The sequence below is a fragment of the Pinus tabuliformis genome, chromosome 9, assembly GCF_031772625.1.
Source record: "Pinus tabuliformis cultivar Carrire ecotype Pingquan chromosome 9, CPIR1, whole genome shotgun sequence".
NCBI classification, from domain to species: domain Eukaryota; kingdom Viridiplantae; phylum Streptophyta; class Pinopsida; order Pinales; family Pinaceae; genus Pinus; species Pinus tabuliformis.
In genome coordinates this window covers 1,346,846,114-1,346,868,130 of record NC_142307.1, presented here as the reverse complement: position 1 = coordinate 1,346,868,130, position 22,017 = coordinate 1,346,846,114, and the positions used below count along the sequence as shown (strand labels likewise).

The following is a 22,017-nucleotide window of genomic DNA, read 5'->3' as shown; positions in this document are numbered from 1 at the left end:
ATATTAATGAAATAATAGTCTAGTAATCTGCTCTTAAATTAAATGTTAAAACCAACAATATATTCTAAAACAACAGTCATGTAACCATGCAATATTTAGAAATTTCTATGTATAACAACAGAAAATTTTAAATGACAAACTGATAACTACAATTCAAAAAATTTCTGAGTTTAATTATTTCTGATCTATTGATGTATTTGATCTAAAACCTCATAAATAAACTAATGAACAGCAGTAAAACAATTTTCAAAAATTAGTTTGCAAAAGTTACCGAAGCTAACTTCTATTTCTACAATTATACAATAGTAAAAATATAAATTAAAACCGCTGCTAAATTCAAAAGAAATCTGAGTTCAATTCTTTCTGATCTATTGATGTATTTGATCTAAAATCTAAGAAATAAACTATTCAACAGCGCTAAAACAATTTTCAGAAATTTGTTTGCAAAAGTTACTAAAGCTAACTTCTATTTCTGCAATTATACGACAATAAAAATGTAAATTAAATTTGTTGTTAAATTCAGAAAAATTTTGAGTTTAATTCTTTCTGATCTATTGATTTATTTGATCTAAAAACTCATAAATAAACCACTGAACAGTAGTAAAACAATTTTCAAAAATTTGTTTGCAAAAGTTACTGAAGCTAACTTTTATTTCTGCAATTATATAGTAGTAAAAATGTAAATTAAATCTACTGCTAAATTCAGAAAATTTACGAGTTTAATTCTTTCTGATCTACTGATGTATTTGATCTAAAAACTCAGAAATAAACTACAGAACAACACTAAAACAATTTTCAGATATTTGTTTGCAAAAGTTACTGAAGTTAACTTCTATTTCTGCAATTATACAACAGTAAAAATGTAAATTACATTTGCTGCTAAACTCTAGCTAATTGCAAATCTATGTCAGTATTAACCTTGTTTTTAAAATGGAACGAGGAAAGGTTAGAGGCTAAGTTGCATGATATGGAGAAACAAGTACGAGTTTCCAAAACATGAACGGGTACGGAACATGCCCCCTCCCACTCCCTAAATTTTGGAAACAAGGAAACGCAATATATATATATATATATATTTGGACATTTAAGAAATACGTGCAATCATAAAGCATACATGATACATTCTAATCTATTACATTATGATTAAATTGTCAATTGTCAATGCATAAACTTAAGTCTCTAAATTTACATCACATTTACTCATGAATGATCACATAATGAAAATAGCAATATCCAAAATCAGGCATGAGAAATCTCTAATTTCTTGTCTCGTACTTGATTGCGAGTCACCTCCTACATAGTCGAACGACCTTAGTGCTCTTGATTAAATAAAAGTTTCATACCCTAGTACCCTAGGTGCTCTTGGTTATTGGGAGTCTCCCCTACATAGAGGGATTGGTTCTCTTGATTAAATACAAGTTCCATACCCTAGTACATGACAAAATCCAATGGAAACATTGCAATCCCCCCAATCCTAAAATCCTGAAAAACAGATAAGTCTGTTGAATTTCGAGCGAAATCTAAAATTCTACTTTCTCCATATAAAATCCAATGAGGGCAAAACCATTCTCAAACATCCTGAGGCATTTCATGGTAATGTTAAAAATTTAAGTAAAAGGATGAAAATGAAAGATAAAGGCGAATGTCACTTTTACTTTAAGAATTTTACATTACCATGAACTGCATATCAACACTAGAGCCATAGGCTTGAACATTAGGTTGCCCCACTCAAAAAAACCTTCTTTTTTATAGCTTTAGAGAGGCATCTAGATGCATCCAGAAGATATTTTAGCCGCCCAATAAAAAATTAGAAGTGAAAAAAATTGAAAAAAAAATAAAAGAAAATGTCAAGTGTTAATTGGAAACTCTGTTATACGGCCTGGAAACTCGTTTCCGGTCGTACTGGCCCGTTTAACACTGGAACGTGGCCAGTACGTCCGAAAACGAGTTTCCAGGCCATACTATACGAGTTTCCTCGCTTTTGTTTCATTTCCAACTGGAAACAAACCCCTGAGCAACATTTCCTGCAACTTAGGTTAGAGGGTGTGCACCAGTCCGCCCTTAGTGGCTTCAAGCCACTTGAAGGTCTGCTGCATGAATCACTGGAGATCCTCCAATTCTAAATGGCAAGCTTTAGATATATATATAAAATTGAAAAAAAAATATTTAAAAAATTTGTTAAAAAAATTTAGGAACAATTTTTTTGGTGAGGAGGGAAGGCTTAAGGGTGGAAGCAGTAAGGCTAGAGGGGTAAGGAGGAGGGGCTGCCGTGAAGGAGGGAGGCCAAAAATGAGAGGAGGGCCTCAGGGCCCTAAAAAAATTTGCCCATGATCCTTTCGAAATTTCTCCTCAACCTGCAAACAAAATGGAGATGCCCTCCAAGGCTTGAATCTTTCTCTGGAATCCACAAAAATCACCTGCAATCTTCAGAAGTTGTTCCTGCACGAACAATAGATAAAAACCCAAAACATGTATTTGCAAAAATATGAAATACTTAGAACCCCAATGAAATAGAAATTTGTTATTTACAAATCTAGCAGATCTGCAGATCAAAGCCCTCTATTAGTCAGATTTAAACAAATTTTGCACAATATTTAGAAATAAATTTGAAATTTTAAAAAGGCACAAGCCCAAGAAAAACCCTGCAAGTAAAATATTCTATAAAATGACTTCAGAAATTAAAAAGACAATGAGCTCTTTTAGATTCTGTAAACTGAGAGTCAGTTGGTCCAGCTGAGGACTTCCCCAAACGCCCAAATCCTGAATGATAACTTCCACACACTTAGATTTGATTGTTAGAGTAATAGATATTTAAAAATGATTATAAGATCATCAAGAAATAGATATTCCTGCTACTTCAATCAAATTAAAATGATATTCTATAAACCCAAAAATTTGTGCAAGATACCTATACACAGATCAATATTCAAAGGCTATTGACCAACAAATGCAAATAAAAGTAGCAAAGTATTAAGAACAATATTACCACATAAATCTAAAAGAGGAACACCACGATCCAAAACCCTAAATTCTTTTCTTTTTATTAACCAAAAAAAAATTACAAGAGATTTCTTAGAGCAAGTACACGATTTAGAAATCAGATCCAAATAATGGAGAGAGGCTTCCCATTTATAGAAAAATTCTCCAACGACTAGTTGGTTTGATCTCCATCAAAGCAATCTCAACTGTTGATGAAAATCAAATGATTTTTAATCTTCCCTATTGAGATAAAGTTAAGTTTTGAGGAAATTCGAATTTCACTTTTAATTTCATTTTAATTAACTCAAAAATGATTCTTTTGAGTTAATTGCCGCAAAACGTTGACTTTGACTTAACTACTATGATCCAAGGGTTCAAGATATCTTGAAATTTTCAATATTCTCTTGGTTCGGGACCTCCAAAAATTAGGAACTTTAAAACCTGCGAATTTTAAATGTTGGAGAATTTGATTTTTCCTAGGACCTAAATTAATTAAATTTTTGGCTTTAGCATTTTAATTTATTTTAGCCCGAAATTCTAATTAATTGACTCATGAGGGGATTATTAATTTTTCCAACCCTCTAATATTTAGCCATGGTGTCTAACTATGACCATGCACTAAATACTTTTTACATGAAATATTACATTTCTAACCCATAAAGGGGGAACACCCATTCGTTATAGACCCTCAATAATTATCCATTTCTGCGACACAAGATATGATCTAGTAGATTAAGTGACTTGTAATAAAATATTCTAACCAAATAGTTAGAATTATTCTCAAATTAGTTTTACAGAGACTCGATAAATAACACTAGGACTCATTTAAAACCCTGGCGACAAAATCCACCCTAGCTTTGGGGTTAGGCTAGAGGAAAGACTTTACCAACATCCTTTTTTAAAAACACACATGAATCAGTGAGATTAAAATCCTCCTAGGATAGAAATCATCATCAGAAAAATTAATTTACCTAGGTTGTTATATGCATTTGTCTTACTAGGATCATTTACATTACAAAATGGAGAATGGGTTTACAAAACACCAGTGTACATGTAGTTGATAATGATGAATCTGTGGATCATCTGAGTGCTCGGACATGATGGAAATCCATGCGCGAAAAAATGTATAGCTATGGGTTAGTTGACATGCAGTGGTCAACAGGCCTAATTAGCCCCAAAAATTATAAAATGATATGCAAATAACAAATCTTGGTGACAAGCCCACCAAGTAGCTCCAAAATTATAAATAAATCATCCAATAATAGGCTGAAATGATGACATCATGATGAAATGAGTTTGTTGCAAGGCCATGTTGAGTCCTCAAAGTGCCAAAATGAGAGAGGGAGAGAGAGAGAGCTCCATAAATGATGCACAAGGGGATGGCCCCTGTATGTCCATGCAATTCATCATGTGGTGCTCCAAAGTGGCTATAGGGCACAAACACTGGTCTGACAAGTCTCCTGGTGAAAGATAAGCCTATAGACTACACCAAATGAGGGCATTGACAATGGTGGTTGCCCTCCCATGTCTCAAGAGTGCGATAAATCTCCAGGCCTTGGATCACTCGCCAAACCATGTGTACACAGCTAAGCGGGCTAGGGGCTACACTGGTCCAAGTGCATCATCTCATGAATAATGTCAAGCAATGAAAAAACTGCTAAAGGTGTTGAGGGTGCCCATGAGATGAGATAATGCTCTATCAAATGATGGAGTCCCATGGCTCTCAACGCATCCTCTACAAGTGTCAATATGATCCTTTGGTGAGCTTGGGCCCCAGTTAAGTTGCCCAACCCATGATGAAACCACCTGCCAATTACATATAAGATCCAATGCATCTTCTCACCATCAGGTACAATAATTCATTAGTACATCTAAGTGAAACAAGCTTGTTAATCCAGGGCACAAATGAGACTTCATAATGAGCTTCCCTTCCAAATTTTGGGCTTTGGGCATGTAATGGTGTTACCTCCATAGGTAAGAGTGGCTAATAAACAATCCTATTAGGTGTTCCCAACCCCTAAAGGGAAAGACATGTCTAATGTACATCCTTCAAGTGATAGGGGTCATGTGGATAATGATGAGGTGGATTGGGATACAGGGGTCTCAATGTGAAATGCCATGGGTTCAAAGGTGGTAATGATGAGGGATGCCCACACATTTGGGTGTATAGATGTAGGAGGGAGCAAGCGTGGTACATGAGTTACCCCAACTTTTTTTTTTCCACCCTTCTTCAATCTTCCAGTAACAATAAGCAATTGTAGATGGAAAAGTAAATCCAATGCACAATAGAAAACAACCGAGAGCAATAACAAGAGACACAATATTTGGTCAAAGACCAGAGAAAAACCCCACAAGGGGGAAAACCCTTTCAAAAATCTTCTTCTATTAGATTGTCATCAAATGTTTAGCAGAGAGATACAACGTTCCAATTCATCAATAATGAGTCAAAGGTTAACAACTTTGACTTATCCAATTCAACTAACCAATATTTAATGAGAGATGAGCCCAAAAGTCAAATCTAATCCAAAGTCAGAGTCTAACATTTTTGTACAAAGTCAACAACAGTCAAAGATGCCCTAACCAATCAACATTCAACAGTGAGAGTGCCTCCAGAATAGTTTGATCAACAATTAAAGAATGTGGCCTTCGAAGCTTGATCAAACCCAATGAAAATAGTAACCAAAAGGTCAGTCAAAGGAGAGAGAAATCCTCTGATCAAACTTCATAATTTTCTGCAGTCAACTGTAGTCAAGGTTTGTGGTCAACCCAAGTCAAACTGCCTAGAAAAGATCGGCTTCTTCCCCAATCAATTTGGCCTTACAAAATTGAAATTTTCCAAGCCAAACAAGAAGTCAAAGCTAGTCAATGGTTGGTCAAACTGTCCCAATCAGAAAGTCAATGCAAAAAACAGAAATGACTCCTTCCATTCACATGTGTGATCTCAGACCTCCTAGTTTCAATCCTATACAAATCAAATCAATCAAGAGAGAAGAAGTGATGAGTTGATGATACTCCAAAGTGATGTGACATGATGTGTATTTATATGTGTTGGAGAAGACCCAATTTGACCTTTAGGCCAACCTATACTTTTGTGCACATGTGGTTCCATCACTAAGAATAATATTTTTCCTTGACCAAATTAAATTTTTCCAAGGGCTAGTAGGGGTCTTTCTTGATAAGGAAGGTTGTCCAAAAGAAGGAATTTGTCCCTGAGTCGTCAATTTAACAATCTCCAAGCGTTAACTTAGTTGCCCAACTATTGTAAAATTTGCCTATGTAGTGCCTCTAAGATTGACTGCGTGGGGCAGCGTAATGCCAAATGTGGGTTGCATCTTGTCATGAGGAAGCAATCCACGATAGGAGGGAAAGTGGCACTGCCAAATGCCTCCCTAACTCGTGACTCACTAAAGTCTAATTTCAGCTTTGTAAAAAGTCAACTAGCAGCCAATTTAAATGAGGGAACCCAGCCTACTTGAAATAAGGAACTCATCCCCTCTTCTAGCAGTTGACTTGGCCTCCACATGGAAATGAACACAACCCTCTCGTGTGGCCTCCAAATCAACATTGAACTCAAACTTCCTTTGCAGGGTCACTTAAGTGATGGAGTCACTAAGTCAACTCAAAACATGTCTCTGGGTTGTCCCCAGTTTATTTATGACTTATTTTCCTTGTCTGTTTTCTCCACCCCAAATCGGGTACTAGGATGATGTCAGTACTCTAAGTATGAATTTTGAGTACTCACATCCCATATAATATTTCCTTGTGCCACTCTTTAATTATTACATACAAATTTAATTAAAAATCCCTATTCTATAGGAAATATTTAATTATTAAAAAATCCAAAAAATACCTAATGCAATTTTGTAAGACTCCAGGAAATGCCTAGCATGGTAATATACATTGACCCTCGACCTAGAAACACACTCAAGGCCCATCTATTAAGATGCACTCTAACATTGGAGGTAATGAGTGAAAAAACTCGACTCGTTATTTATCACTGAAAACCGAAAATAATTAATCAAGTGAAAAAAACACTCTATAGTGACTTCCTTACTAACGAAGTCCGAAGGGTCTAAGCTTGTTACATAAATTCATCATGCTAGTTTCTTTTACTACAATTGACCCACAACAACATAGAATTTGCATAGAAGAAGAGAGAGAAGATAGAGACGAGAAAAAGGAGTAAAATGCCTTGATGACTTCTGAAGTCAAAAGAAATTATTGGTGCCTTGTCCATTGAGCAATGGAGTCTAGTTCCTTGCTAAGTACATTTGAGCAGCATAGAATTTGCATAGAGGAGAGAGAAAGGAGAAAAATACCTTGATGACTTCTAAACTAATAAAATTTTATTGGTGCCTTGTCCATTGCGCAATGGATTCTAGTTCCCTGCTAAGTACATTTGAGCAGGGAACAAAGGTCACTATTTCCCACATGTGTGGCCTATTTTTTGTAGTCATGTCATGTTTCTGAGCTATCCTAAGATTGGCTTTTGTCCTTAGACTTGTTGAACACTTAAGAAATCTTGTTTTAGAGCTTTACTTGTAAAATTATGAAAATAAGGCATGTTGGACCTAATATAAATAGAGGAGGCCTTATTTCATGTTATCATCATCAATCACTCATCACACTCTCCTCTCTTTGGGAGTAAACATTAGTCCTTCTCTCTTCTACTTAGTTGAAATGTGATATTTGTGGAGAAAAATTCTCTAGGAGATGGAACTTTGCTTGAAGATGGTTTCCTAGATTGATTGAAGTGATTCTTGTGAGAATTTTGTAAGTTTATTGCATATTATCTATATTCTGCATGTTGCATTTATGAAGTAGGTTTTCTACAAGCTGTTAGTTTTTGTAGCATCAGATGTGTTATAGCCTTGAAATTTTGTGGAGAGACTAGAATACATGAGATCTCCAAAACCCAGAAATCGTTTCTGGAAATTCCTCCTAGACATGACTTAATTAAAATATTAGTCAGTTTTTAAATATTTCTTTGGTTTAAACTTAGGGACTATGACTAATTAATCAGAATTAATTAAGTTAAGGTGTGAATGTTCTATAAACTCACACGGATCGACTTCAAGTTAATCCTAGCCATCAATTAACATCTAATATTGGTCGTTGAAGTCTCAATAGAGGATTATAAGAAGAAGTCGATGGGGCTTGGAGAAAACACTAGAGCAATTTGATTTCTTGGTAAATCGATTTCTAGAGTAGCAGTAGTCATTTTCCGGAGAGAGAGCCAGTGAGATCGAAGCAGTGAGAGAGGGGCAGGGGCAATGAAGTTGGAAGAAGGATTCCACTTTCAGTGAATGCATTTGTAGAGAGGCAAGTGAGCCACAGTGAGGCTAATGTGGGGCAATGCAATAGCCTCTAGAGGCAATTTCGAAACTGCTAGGGAACATAGAGTTTTAGTGCCATAAGTTGGGTAGAGCTTCTAGAGCAACGTTACACAAAGCGAGGACGTTTTTTGGAAGTGGGGCCACGGAACAGTCATTTCCCAAAAATCTAGGAAACGAAGCGTCTCGGAAGCGTCTAATACTATATATATATATATATATATATATATATAGATATAGATATAGATATAGATATAGATATATATTATTAGAATATATCTCTATATTTCTATTTAGTAATGCTCAGTCTTTTAGATGTTTCTATTCTTATTCTTTTAGCAGTTTCTTAGATGAAACTGTTTGTTCGATATTCTACATAGAAACCTAATGTTTCTATTCTTGTAAATATCTTTGTATTATTATTGAGCTGTTTGCTCTATGTGAATTAATTCATTGAACATTCTTTTATGGTATCAGAGCAAGGTTAAGAGATTCTTCTTGAAACAGTAATTCTATCTGCATCGCAATCTCTTGAGTCCTTTCTAAGGTCGAGCCCTCTGTAAGCCAAGCAGCCTTCACTGAGTCTTAGCCTCGGCTTTGCTCGCTGTGATAAAAGCTTACAGTCGTCCATCTCGATACAGAAATGGATTCTTCCCTTGCATGATTTTTTTTAAGAAAATAACTTTGGGGCGGTGACTGTTTTCATGGGAGCGGAATCCGGCTATCTTCGTCTTCGCTTGGCGGCTACTCGACCACAACGTGGAATTCCTCAGCAATCGTGATCCAGGTGTTTTCCCTCAAAACTCATCCTTGAAAGTCAGAGTCGTGGTTTGAAAATTCGATCTGCAGGCAAAATCGTGGTTTTTTCAACTCTGTCAAAATCCCGTGGTTTTCATTTTAACTCTGTCAAAATCCCGTAGATGGAAATGCACACTATTTTTTGTTATATCCGCTATGCTATGAGATAAGAGGTGGATATCACTACAGGCGTCTTGATATTTGAAACCCGTGGCTAATATATATTTTTAAAACCCGTGGATATATTTTGAAACCCGTGGTCATTATATTTCAATCCCGTGGATAGATATTTGAAACCCGTGGTCAATACATATTTCTTTTTGAAACGCGTGGATATATTCTGCCGATCCGTGAATATATATTTGCCAACTGTGGCTCATTCCGTGGATATATTTGAAACCTGTTATTCTCAAATGCTGTCAATGTTGTAATTCGCGTGGATATACGCGTGTGCTATGACCTGTGCAAATGCCGTTATATTGCCTCAGTCAAACTCTGATCTGAAACCCGTGCTTTTTAATCTGATACGTAACCTGTTGTAATACGTCAAAACGTATCCTGTCATCCGTGTGTGATAAATCTCGCAGGTGGTTAATCTATGCTGTAGAACCGTGGATACTTGAAAACCGTGGTTCATTCCTGAGATATATACCTGAGACAAGAGACGTATATACTGAGACGTGATACCGTGACACGTATTTCAAACTCGTATATACCTGAGACGTATATACCTGAGACGTGACGTAAAGCTCACGTGGGCCAATACATCCGTGGTGGTTGCCGGAAGCATAGATCGTTTTTTCAGATCTGCGTATTTGTTTTGTGGGCCAAATATATCCGTGGTATTTACCAGCAGTGTAAGCTTGAAACTGAGACAGCATATGTGGGTCCGTATTTCAAAATTTGTATTTGTTGTATGTATGGTTCTGATTGCCAGCAGTGGGTTACCAATCAGTGGAAATTTTTTTTTTTTTTTTGTGATCCTGACAGTCTTCATTATATCTGACATTGCATAAGTATACTCTTATGGTAGACCGGCATTTTCTTGTGGCAAACTGTATTCTCAGAACTGTATTAGCAGTCCTACTATTGTTTTAGACAGCGGAAAGTCCGTTCTTTAAATTTTCACCAGCATAAGCAGTCAGCTACATTGTTCTTGTGTGTCATACTTTTGTATTCTCTTTGTGAAAATGGCCACACTTACCAATCTGATGTTAGAAGGAAATCAACGGTTTAATGGCAGCAACTATAACATTTGGAAACAAAGACTGCTGACCATTTTTGAGTACAGGCGTCTTGATCAACTCATTTTGGGCAAAGAGCTTCGTCCAGGTACAGCCGGGACCGATCAAGATAAATTTGATGATCGAAATCGAGAGGCTGTTATGCTTCTCAAGCTCTCTGTAGCTGATGATCAGTTACCTCAGATCCCTTCTGGCAAGACAGCTGCTGAAATCTGGGAACAGTTGAAAGAATTGCATGAGACATCTGATAAAAGCAGAGCTTTTTTTCTCAAAAATCAGTTGTTCTCCATCATGATGGATGAACATATGTCTTTACAGGAACATCTCAACAAAATTAAAGACATTCGAGATCAGCTCGACGCCATTGGTCGGACCATGGAGGAAGAAGATATGGTAGTCATTACCCTGAAGAGTCTACCAAAATCTTATGAACACTTCATTGAAACACTTAACATTACAAATGTTGATCTGAAGTTTTCAGATTTATGTACCAAACTTCTGCAGAAAGATAGGTGGAAATAGCAGTTTGGTAGTGGTACTTCATCAGTGCCCTTGGAAAATGCATTTGCTGCAAAATATCAGTCCTCTCAGTCTTTTCAGCAGAGAGGATCATCTCAGTCTTTTGATCCTAACAGGAAGAAAAGTGTACAGTGTAATTACTGTCACAAGTTCGGTCACATGAAGAAAGACTGCAGGCAGAGGATTGCTGCTGAACAAAAGAAACAGGGAGGGTCACATCAGACAGCGAATGTTGCAGAACATTCCGAGCAGACAGATTCTGCCTTTTACGCCTTTATGGCTAAAAGGTCTTCAGAACATGTACCTTCCTCTGCATGGTACATTGACTCTGGTGCATCACGCCACTTCTCTCACAGGCGTGACTGGTTTATTGACTTTTCACCTTTCAGTGACTCAGTTGTATTTGGTGGAGGTGAAAAGTACACTGTTGCTGGCAGGGGTACAGTTCAAATTCAGTCTGGTGGACGCACGCTCATATTTCTAAATGTATACTATGTTCCTGGTATGGAGATTAATCTGCTCTCTGTCAGTCAGATTATGAGGAATTCTCCTCAGCTTGATGTTATGTTCAGTGCACACAAGTGCTCCATCATTGACAGGGAGACCAGTCTGACAGTTGCTACTGGCCTCGAGGACCATGGTCTATACAGGCTACTTGACACCGGTGACTTTCCAGAAGTGGCACTAGCAGCTCGTGTCTCTCCCATCAGTACTCTATGGCATCAGCGATATGGGCATCTCAATATGCAGTATCTCTCTCAGCTCTCTCGGGAGGGACTTGTGTCAGGATTACCTGATATTCAGACTCAGCAGTTGGGAGTATGCAGCGCCTGTCAAGCGGGAAAGCAACATCGGTCATCATTCAAAAATGGAGAATCTTGGCGCGCATCCCAGGTACTTCAGTTACTTCATGCTGATATTTGTGGTCCTATGAATACAGCTTCTATAACTGCTTGCAAATACTTTTTACTTATTGTAGATGACTTCAGTCGAAAGATGTGGGTGTATTTTTTAAAAAATAAATCTGATGCTCTTAGTACCTTTCAGAAGTTTAAAACTTTAGTTGAAAACGAATCTGGTTGTAATATCATGACCCTTAGGACCGACAATGGGGGGAATTTTGTTCCTCAGCTTTTGCCAACTTCTGTGATATTCATGGCATCAAACGTCAATTCACCACACCTTACACTCCCCAGCAGAACAGTGTTGTCGAGCGTCGCAATCGCACGGTTGTTGAAATGGCTCGTTCCATGTTACAACACCGGAGTGTTCCAAACAAATTCTGGGCTGAAGCAGTGTTTACTGCTGTTTATCTTCTTAATCGATCCCCTACTCAGGCTGTTAAAGGGAAGACTCCTGAAGAAGTGTGGTCTGGTCGTAAGCCTAAAATCAGTCATCTCAAAGTTTTTGGCTCAGTTGCATATGTTTGGATTCCATCGGCTAAGCGATCTAAGTTGGATTCCAAAAGTCAGAAACTCATGATGACAGGATACAGTGATCATCACAAAGCTTATAGGCTGATAGATATAGCCACTGGTCGACTTAGCTTCAGTCGAGATGTAGTATTTGATGAAGACAGAGGATTCTTTCAGTCTTCTTCTTCTGAGCAGCGTTCTGAGGATCCGCCTCACAGTGTTCTTCTTCCAGTCAGTTCATCTGATGGGAGGGATGATGTAGCATCAAGATTTGATACTACTCTATCTGAGCTTCCTCCAGAAGCTAATCCCCCTCTTGCTATCCCTATTGCTCTTGAGCCTGCTTCTCTTCCTCCTGATATTGGTCCCTCTAATCTTGATATTGGTTCTTCTTCTCTTCGGCCAAAATGGTGGGCTAAAACCATAGGTGATCTCCGGGATGATGAGCTCCTTGAAGGTAGAACTTCTAGGCATAAGAACAGACAACAGTCTTCAGTCAATTTTGCTCTTATGGCTAACCTTCACAGTACTTTTGAGCCTCAAACATATTCAGAAGCTAAGGGTATATATGAGTGGGAACAGGCTATGAAAGCAGAATTTCAGAGTCTTCAAAAGAATCACACATGGGCTCTTTCTGATCTTCCCGCAGACAAAAAACCCATAGGCTGCAAATGGGTGTATAAAGTCAAATACAAAGCTGATGGAACCTTAGACAAGTATAAAGCTCGGCTTGTGGCTCGAGGATTTTCACAGCAGGAAGGCATAGACTATGAGGAGACTTTTGCTCCTACAGCCAAGATGAGTACTATCAGGCTTGTGCTTGCCCTAGCAGCTCAGTTCAAATGGAAAGTTCATCAGATGGATGTAAAAAGTGCTTTCCTAAATGGTGATCTCCAAGAAGAAGTCTACATGACGCAGCCTCCAGGATTCAAGGTTGCTGGTCAAGAACAGAAAGTGTGTCGGTTAGTTAAAGCTATCTATGGATTGAAACAAGCTCCTCGGGCTTGGTACATAAAAATTGATCAGTATCTGACAAATCAAGGTTTTCAGAGGAGTCCATCTGATGCAAACCTGTATATCAAGCATACTGATGATGATATCTTGTTTGTAGTTGTCTATGTGGATGATCTTATCATTACTGGCAGCTCTGCACATTTGATCCATGGGATCAAACAAGATCTATGCAGAACTTTTGAGATGACAGACTTGGGACTTCTTCATTACTGTCTGGGGGTTGAAGTATGGCAGACTGAAAATCAGATCTTTCTTTCTCAGTCCAAGTATGCCAAAAATCTTGTGGAAAGGTTCAGAATGCAGGATTGCAAACCGGCCACGACTCCTATGGAACCAGGGCTCAAACTTTCAGCACAGTCATCTTCTCCTCTTGTGGATGAAACTTTATTCAGGCAATTAGTGGGCAGTCTCATCTATCTTACTGCTACCAGACCTGACATCAGTTTTGCAGTAAGCTACATTTCTCGCTTTATGTCAGCTCCTAAAGCTGATCATTGGATAGCAGCCAAGCGGGTGCTACGATATGTGCGTGGTACTTCTGATTATGGACTCTTATATACTCACAGCTCCACTTCTACTCTCAGTGGCTACACTGACTCTGACTGGGCCGGTTCGGTTGATGACCGTAAATCTACAGCTGGGTATGTGTTTAGTCTAGGATCTGGAGCTGTTACTTGGACTAGTAAGAAGCAACAGGTTGTGGCTCTCTCCTCAACAGAAGCAGAGTATCGGGGAGCAGTTAAGGCAGCCTGTGAGGCAGTTTGGCTTCGTCGTATGCTTGCAGATATGCATGTTTTTCAGACAGGGCCTACTTCTTTGTTTTGTGATAATCAGGGAGTGCTCAAACTTGCCAAGAATCCTGTCTTTCATGAACGAACAAAGCATGTGGAAACTCACTGCCACTACATTCGACAGTTGGTTGAAGACGGCTCAGTTCAGTTGCACTATGTTCCCACCACAGAGCAGCCCGCCGATATCTTTACCAAGCCTCTTGGTCCTGATAAATTTGTAAAATTTCGCGGGTCTATTGGTGTTGTAAATAGATTGAGCATTAAGGGAGGGTATTAGAATATATCTCTATATTTCTATTTAGTAATGCTCAGTCTTTTAGATGTTTCTATTCTTATTCTTTTAGCAGTTTCTTAGATGAAACTGTTTGTTCGATATTCTACATAGAAACCTAATGTTTCTATTCTTGTAAATATCTTTGTATTATTATTGAGCTGTTTGCTCTATGTGAATTAATTCATTGAACATTCTTTTATATATATATTTGCATTTATATTAAAACAACATCCAAAATACCAAATTAGTTGTAGAAGACATGAAAACATGCATGTTTTTACATAAATCAAGATAGATATGGCATCCATTGTACAGCAATGATAAGTTATTCCAGCATCAACCGTCTAGAATCTAGATTCCCCTTCTCCTGTCTAGCCTTTGCCTCTACCTCAATTCTATAAGGATATTAGTCAACATTGCCTAATTTTGATCAAACAGCCTAATCCAAGCCTTATAATATGCTAGAGAAAGCTTAACATGTCTGATCAAGGATTTTGACTTGCGTGAAGGGTACATAATTGCTAAGGCCATGACAAATGAGTTCAAAGATCAACAACACCAACACTGGGGTACATATAGGGCTTGGTGCTCTTGATTAAATGCCAATCACATGCCCTTATACATGATATAATCCAATGAAATGCCACAATCCTATTGATCCTGAAAACTGTTATGTCTATTGAATTTTGAATGGGATAAGAAATTCTATTTTCTCCATATGAAATCTGATGAGGACAAATGCCCCCGGAAAAACCCAATGCGGGAAAACCGGTGCAACAGATCTAAGGGTTTTTATTATTATGCAGAAGTATTCTAAATACAAATCTGGATGCCCTCCTGGCAATCTAGTTCCAAAGAAAATCACTTGGCAAGAAAGACCGGTGAGATTAACTCACTCAACACTGCTGATCCCGACTGAACCGACAGCTGAACTGTGAGTTCCCTGGCTACTTCTGCATTGCCCCTACGTGGGCCCTACGCCAACCTCTAAGTCACTGTGTCAACGCAGCTGAGAATTGATCTGCCTTCAGAAGCCTTTTCCAACCCTCCCGGCTTAGAAACGTCATCTCCTTCAGCAAATTCGGACCTCTGCGCTGAAGTTGTTGCGCTAGTCTCAGTGGGGCCTGCATGAGCCATTCTTGGCTCTATGTCACCCTCTCTGCCCTCTGCACTACCTCCTCTGTGTGTTTCTCTGTGTCTCTACTAAGTATTCTTGGCTCCGGAGAAGATCCTCCAGCCAAACTTTCTTTGCCCCTCTCTACACAAAATCACTATCGAAATTCTCCCGGCAACTGCTCTGCTTTAAAAAATCGAGCTTCTAAACTTACTATGTGTCTTCCAAGTGACCCTCAAGCCTCCTTAAATAATCTCCTCGTTGATATTCAACGGCCCAGATTAGAAACTAATCAATGGCTAAGATCATTTTTGCTTGATCCTCGTCTTCTTCTAGAAGTTACACCCACAGTTAGATTAATACCCATTAATTATTTTATTTTCCAAAACGCTTTCTAGGTTCTTTGGAATATATGTGCCTAAGCCTCTCTGCAAAATTTGAGACTTAGAGCACATCTAATGCTACCAAAACTCAACACTCCCTCTTAGCGAGGAATGTGCTCTAGCAATGCCTTCAATTTGAACCATCACACCGACTTCACAACATCATCCCCTGCGTTGTTGATGTCTGCCATGTTGTCCATCAACTGCTACGCAAATGTTGCATCTGTACTGTTGTTGACCCTGCCACTGTCAACACTGCATCCGTACTGCAACTCCATCTGAAATTTTGCATCTGTGCTGCTGCTGGAACTGCCACTACCAACTGCCACTGCACTGCAAATTATTGTTGCTACTCAATCAGCAATGGAAAAAAAACATCCCAAATTACTAAATTAATTGTGTTTAGTATGATACCATGTGAATATTGGAGCCTGACTATTGTTAGTCTATGTGTTGACCCTCTGAATCTATTGTGTTGTCGCTAACTATTGGTCTGTGCCATCTGCACTACTGCCAACTCTGCTTTGCGTTGCCCAATCTTTGGTGCTCCTAGACACTACAACTGTCTCTCCAACACTCCTCGGCACCATCCGACACTAGTCCATCCTGCTACTTTTGATTTGGGCTCCCGTAGCAAGGAATTGATCCAAGATGTGGGCTTATCAAGGATCCTGCCCATCTATAGCTCTTTCGAACTACAGCTCCAAATTAGTCCACCTCCCTCCTGGAGGTATCTCAGTTGTCATGGCGAACTCCTCCTCCTCGATCTTCGTGGGCGCAACTTTCGAATCATGCTTCTCATCTTTTCCCTTCTTCCTAAGAGGACACTATGTAGCATAGTGACCCCTGAAGCACTTTATCTTCGAGACGTCCTTCTTCCGCCTCCACTGCAACTGCTGCCCCTTAGATGCAAGGGTTGCATTCTCCTCCTCCTCCTTGGGCTTCGACCCACTGCTGCTGCTTCCGTCAAGATTACACTCGATTAGATCTCTTCTCAGCTCCTCTTGCTTGAGAGTTGCCCACATATCATCCCAATTCAGCAAAGTCGCCCTGCCCAGGATACTCTGGACAAAAACTTGCCACTCATTTGAGACAGAATTGAGGGCCAATCTAACCAACTCGGAATCTTGATGTGTAGACCCCACAGCTGACAACTCATCTCGGGTCTCCTGAAGCTTCATGAGGAATGGATCCACACGCTCCCCCTTCTGCATCTGAGCAGATCTTATTTTCTACTCAAGGTACATCTTACACTGCTCGAAATATCCCTAATACAGCATAGACAATGCATCCCACATCTCCTTAGCAGTCCCTCTGCTAGCGATGTGACATACTACATGATCCTTCACTCCATCGAGGATCATACACTTTGCCTTCGTTATTTCTACCTTGTATTTCTTCAACGGACCTGCATCTGCAGGCACAACCACCACGCTATTGACATATCTCTTGAGAGCATGCTCATCTAGAAGGAACGAAATTCTAGCCTTTCATACGACACAGTTGGATGCTCTGTCCAACCTATCCTGATCTCTCAAGCCATTGGTCACCATTTCTACCACAAGACCTATCGAATGACCTCCTCTCTCCTTTGCACAACACTAGATTGCCCTACGCACTCCTTGCTGGAGCTTGTAGATCTGCCCCTTTCGCCTGCTTCTCAGCAAGTGAGAATTCGGACTCCTTGGCTGGAAGTCCTCTAACGAAGAAATTCCCTCAACCGAGCTTCTTCCTTCTCTTCTAACGTCTTTCTGCCCAGCAGAACGGCCTGCAGAAAAGACTGTGTTGCACCAGCTTCTCCTCACGCTGCAGCTTCAGCACTGCTCCCTCTGCCACGACAAGATCTCAATCTGGTAGCCCTTCTCTCTGTTGACTCACTAAAAGAGAGCTTGCCTCGAAATTCAGTGCTCCGGCGAGAACTGCACAAACCCTCTAGGGTTTTGAACTGCTGCCTCTTGCAACTTTTTCGATCTCCCTCTTCTGTTCAGTGCTAGGTTTTCTGGCACTGTTCTTCTTGCTTCACCTGCACTGCTCTGATACCATGTGAAAATTCGAAAACCCCACCCAAATCTACTACTGTAGCCACTGATTAAACTTCTCCTATTTGTTAATTACTGAAACAAATTATTTATTGCTTCCTACAGCAAATATCAAAGCTAACACAACTGTAGCCTTCACTTAATTAATTAATTTTCCCAAAACAAGAACAGAACAATAGAAAAAAATACACACAAGTGACAGTATTTTTTGGACAAATGTCCCGGGAAAAACCCAACGCAGGAAAACTGGAGTAGTGGATCTGAGGGTTTTTATTATTATGCATAAGTATTCTGAATACAATTCTGGATGCCCTCCCAACAATCTAGTTACAGAGAAAATCACTTAGCAAGAAAGATTGGTGAAACTACCTCACTCAACACTGTTGATCCCGGCTGATCTGGCCGCTGAACTATGAGTTCCCCGGATACTTTTGCGCTGCCCCTACATGGGCCCTGTGTTAGCTTCCAAGTCACAGCGTCAGCCCAGCTGAGAATCAATCTACCTTCAGAAGCCTTTTCTAGCCTTCCCGGCTCAGAAACGTTAGCTCATTCAGCAAATTCGGACCTCTGCTCTAGAAGTCATTGCGTTGCTCTGTGTGGGGCTTGCGTGAGCCCTTCCTGGCTCTATGTCACCCTCTCTGCCCTCTGCGCTGCCTCCTTTGTCTGTCTCTCTGCCTCTCTGCTGAGTATTCTTAGCTTCGGAGAAGATCCTCCAACCAAACTTTCTCTACCCCTCTCTGCACAAGCTCACTATCGAAATTCTCCTGGCAGCTACTCTGCTTCAAAATATTGAAGTTCTAAACTCACTGTGTGTCTTCCATGTGACCCTCAAGCCTCCTTAAATAATCTCCTTATTGATATTCAATGGCCCAGATTAGAGGTTAATCAATGGCTAAGATCATTTATGCTTGATCCTCGTCTTCTTCTAGAAGTTACACCCACAGTTAGATTAATAACCGTTAATTATTTTATTTTCCTAAGTTTAGACTTAGGGTCCCATTAAAAATAATTAATCATTTTAATACAATTGTTTCTAGGTGGAATTTCTCTAAACACTTTCTGGGTTCTTTGGAATACATGTGCCTAAGCCTCTCTACAAAATTTGAGACTTACAGCACATCCGATGCTACCAGAAATCAATTGGAACCGTGCATTTGATTTTTGGATCCACAGTTTTGCCAAAGGATCGGTGGCGGATCTATAGGCCAGGAGAGACATTTTCCCAGACAACAACAGACCAGACAGCTTGAGGAGAAGCTGATTCGAGCCGAGTGCAGAAGTGACTGTGTTAGGGTGACGGAGTAGCTATGTAGAACCAATTTGCACAGCTCAACTTGAGTTGAGGTCAAAGCTCCAATTTTCCTGTGGAGTGAGGAAATTCCTCACTAAATTTTTCTTGCCAGTTTTTCTTGTAGGATTGCCCGTTTCGGCATCCAGTTGTACTCATATTATTTCACTGTTGCATAATAATAAAACCCTCAGTTGTTGCACCAATTTTCCCAAGTTAGATTTTTCCGGGGACATTGGTTCAAAAATAACTGTCATTTTATGTGTGTGTGCTCGTATTTCTTCCAACATTTATTTCTTCCGCAGTTTATTTGTGTAGATTGCAATGTGATTGATTCAGTATTTTCTGTAGCAAAGAGTAAATAAATTGTTAATAATTAATTTAACAATTAGGAGAATTATTTCCAGTTGTTGCAATAGGATTGTGAGTTTCGGAATTTTGACACATGCGCCATGATTAAAATTGTCGAATTTATCTAGAAATGACATTGCTTTCTGATATGTAAATTTGTTTTCCTTGAATCCTTTAAGAGAACTCTAACTATGAAAGCCAATAGAGTTTATAAGTGGATGCCCTAGTCATCTCACCCTCTTCAACAAAGACGTTCTCATTGAATTTTACCTAGAAGACTTCATTTTCCCATTTAGAACAAGGAACTAGTCAAAATGGTGTTGATCAAACCCTGTTCTTTAATAAAATCTCCTCCTCTCTCTTAATTTCTAGATATTTAGGGTTAAGGTTTATATAAAATATTTCTAAAAATGTATTCTTCTTTGATTTGCCATTTCTCTGTAAATAGGAATTGCATTGACTAATTGCCTGAAAACAAAATCTGTCATTATTTGCATGTTAAACCCTATTTCTAGGGCTGATATCATCATTCTATTGTTGTTTTATGCAATTTCAGCAATAAAAAAATCATTCTAACCCTTAGATCCTTCAAATTTAATTGAAAGTCTTAATCATTTGTTGATCTATCCATAAGACTTTTTCTTCCAGATGTTATATGACATCACTTGCCCAATCATTGAGAATCTTCTGCAAAACCCTAACTTATAACAGCCCTATAATTCACTTAATTGATCTAAGAATAGAGTGCTTGAACTTTAGTAAAGACTATATTGGCCATCTAGGCTCTACTGGTACTACATCCCAACTAATAGGCCTCATCCTTCACCTTGAGCCATTCTTATTGAATATCTTTTAGCCAATCCTTTTAGGGAAGCCTCCCTTGTAGTTGAATCCCACTAAACAGCTGAAGAAAGGCTGTTGAGGTGACAGTGGTAGCTAATCTCTTGTTGTCGTGACGTCTAGAACTACCTAGTGAGGCTTTTCTCTATGCCTACTAGATTTTGTGGCCACAAGCACATTTGACCTGTGCCTTGTATCATGGAGAGGTTTTTGTGCCAAGTACTACTTCAAATATTTTAAGCCTGACTGATGGGTTTGTTGCCAAAAATTGCTTTATAACATATGCCCCCTGACAACTGTGCATTTTATAAAGATGAAATTCTTTCATACGCACTTGTCCAACAATTTTGAATTGGTCATTTTGCTGAAACATCAAACTGATACATTTGGTATTCAACCCCAACACGTCTATATGGTAGTTGTCCATACATTGAAATCATCTAAGCAATAGAATGGAATGCCCACTGATACCAAAAAGATGGATCAAAATCAATTTATTGTATTCTACTTGATTGCCAAAAAAAAAAAAAGTTGATAAATATGACAACGAACACCAATTTGCATGCAGTTAGTGTACACATCAAAAATTTTCAGCTTTAAAGTTAGAAGAAAAGGAAAACTACACACAATAGAAACTTACCATCCATTGCTAAGATGAAATGCCAACTGATGTTGACAAGATGGATCAATATTGATGGACTGTATACCACTTGATCCAATTTCTGTTTGAGCCTGCTCATGAAAACAATCTATCAGTCCAGATTTACACAAAAAATCATCTAGAAGCACATGTTCAATCAACATACTGGTTGCAGAAACACTTCAAAATAATATCAAGGACCCTTTTCACACTCTCAGCAAAAGTCAAGGAGTTTTTCCTAAAATTCTGAACACATTCTAGTTGACTTGTGGAAACAACCCAGTTATGCTTCTTGTTAATTTGGCAGCTCAGTGACAAATTCCAGGCATTGCATTAAATTCCTCTTTCCAACAGGACCAAAATTGACTTTGAAGCACTCAATTTGGATAAGAGAAAGTGGATTTTTGAAGTCAAGCCTACGAGTACAAAATTGTCAAGGTTGGCCTTGGGTCAAATGGCACCTCTCAAGGACAAGATGGCACCCCTCAAGTTGCATATAAATACAAGTGACCTCATGGCTCATTTGGACATCATCAAAACAACCATTTCTTCTATATCCTTCATTAATTGGTTCATAGTACGTACAGGTCTGGGGCAGCCTATTCTTCTTCACACTTGCGACGATTTGGAGACATCTTTGACTTCTCTCTTTGGCATCATTGACTTTTGATGATTGGGCATTTGGTTTGGCTTGGTTTTCTTGGGTTTTGGATCTGAGAAAGGAGGCTGAATTCAGTGAGGAAGGAAGGACGAAATTCTGAAGCAGCTAGACCACCTTTATCCAGCGTTGACTTTTCTGAAGATGAAGTTTGACCTGCGTTGACCAAGGTTCTAAAGGAGACCTTTGACTTCGATTTTCTTGGACAAGGTTTGTCCCATCAGGCCACAATTTTGGGCTCTAAGACCAAGGAATTTTGAGAAGTTTGACTGCTGTTGACCGCAGGTTTGACCACAGAACAGAGCTGTACTTTTTCTCTCTCCATTGACCAAGTTTG

The 22,017-nt window shown here is 39.0% G+C and overlaps 1 protein-coding gene across 6 annotated transcripts in view; it reads right to left on the bottom strand.

The window, feature by feature from the left end:
- The window catches only part of LOC149153497 (uncharacterized), a 746,732-nt gene that overhangs the window by 357,469 nt on the left and 367,246 nt on the right, over positions 1 to 22,017 (bottom strand). For all 6 annotated transcript variants that reach the window (XM_089440793.1, XM_089440790.1, XM_089440791.1 and 3 more), the window contains one exon: positions 21,023 to 21,114. In XM_089440793.1, the coding sequence (XP_089296919.1) occupies positions 21,023 to 21,114 (92 nt within the window). The remainder of the gene's footprint in view (positions 1 to 21,022; positions 21,115 to 22,017) is intronic.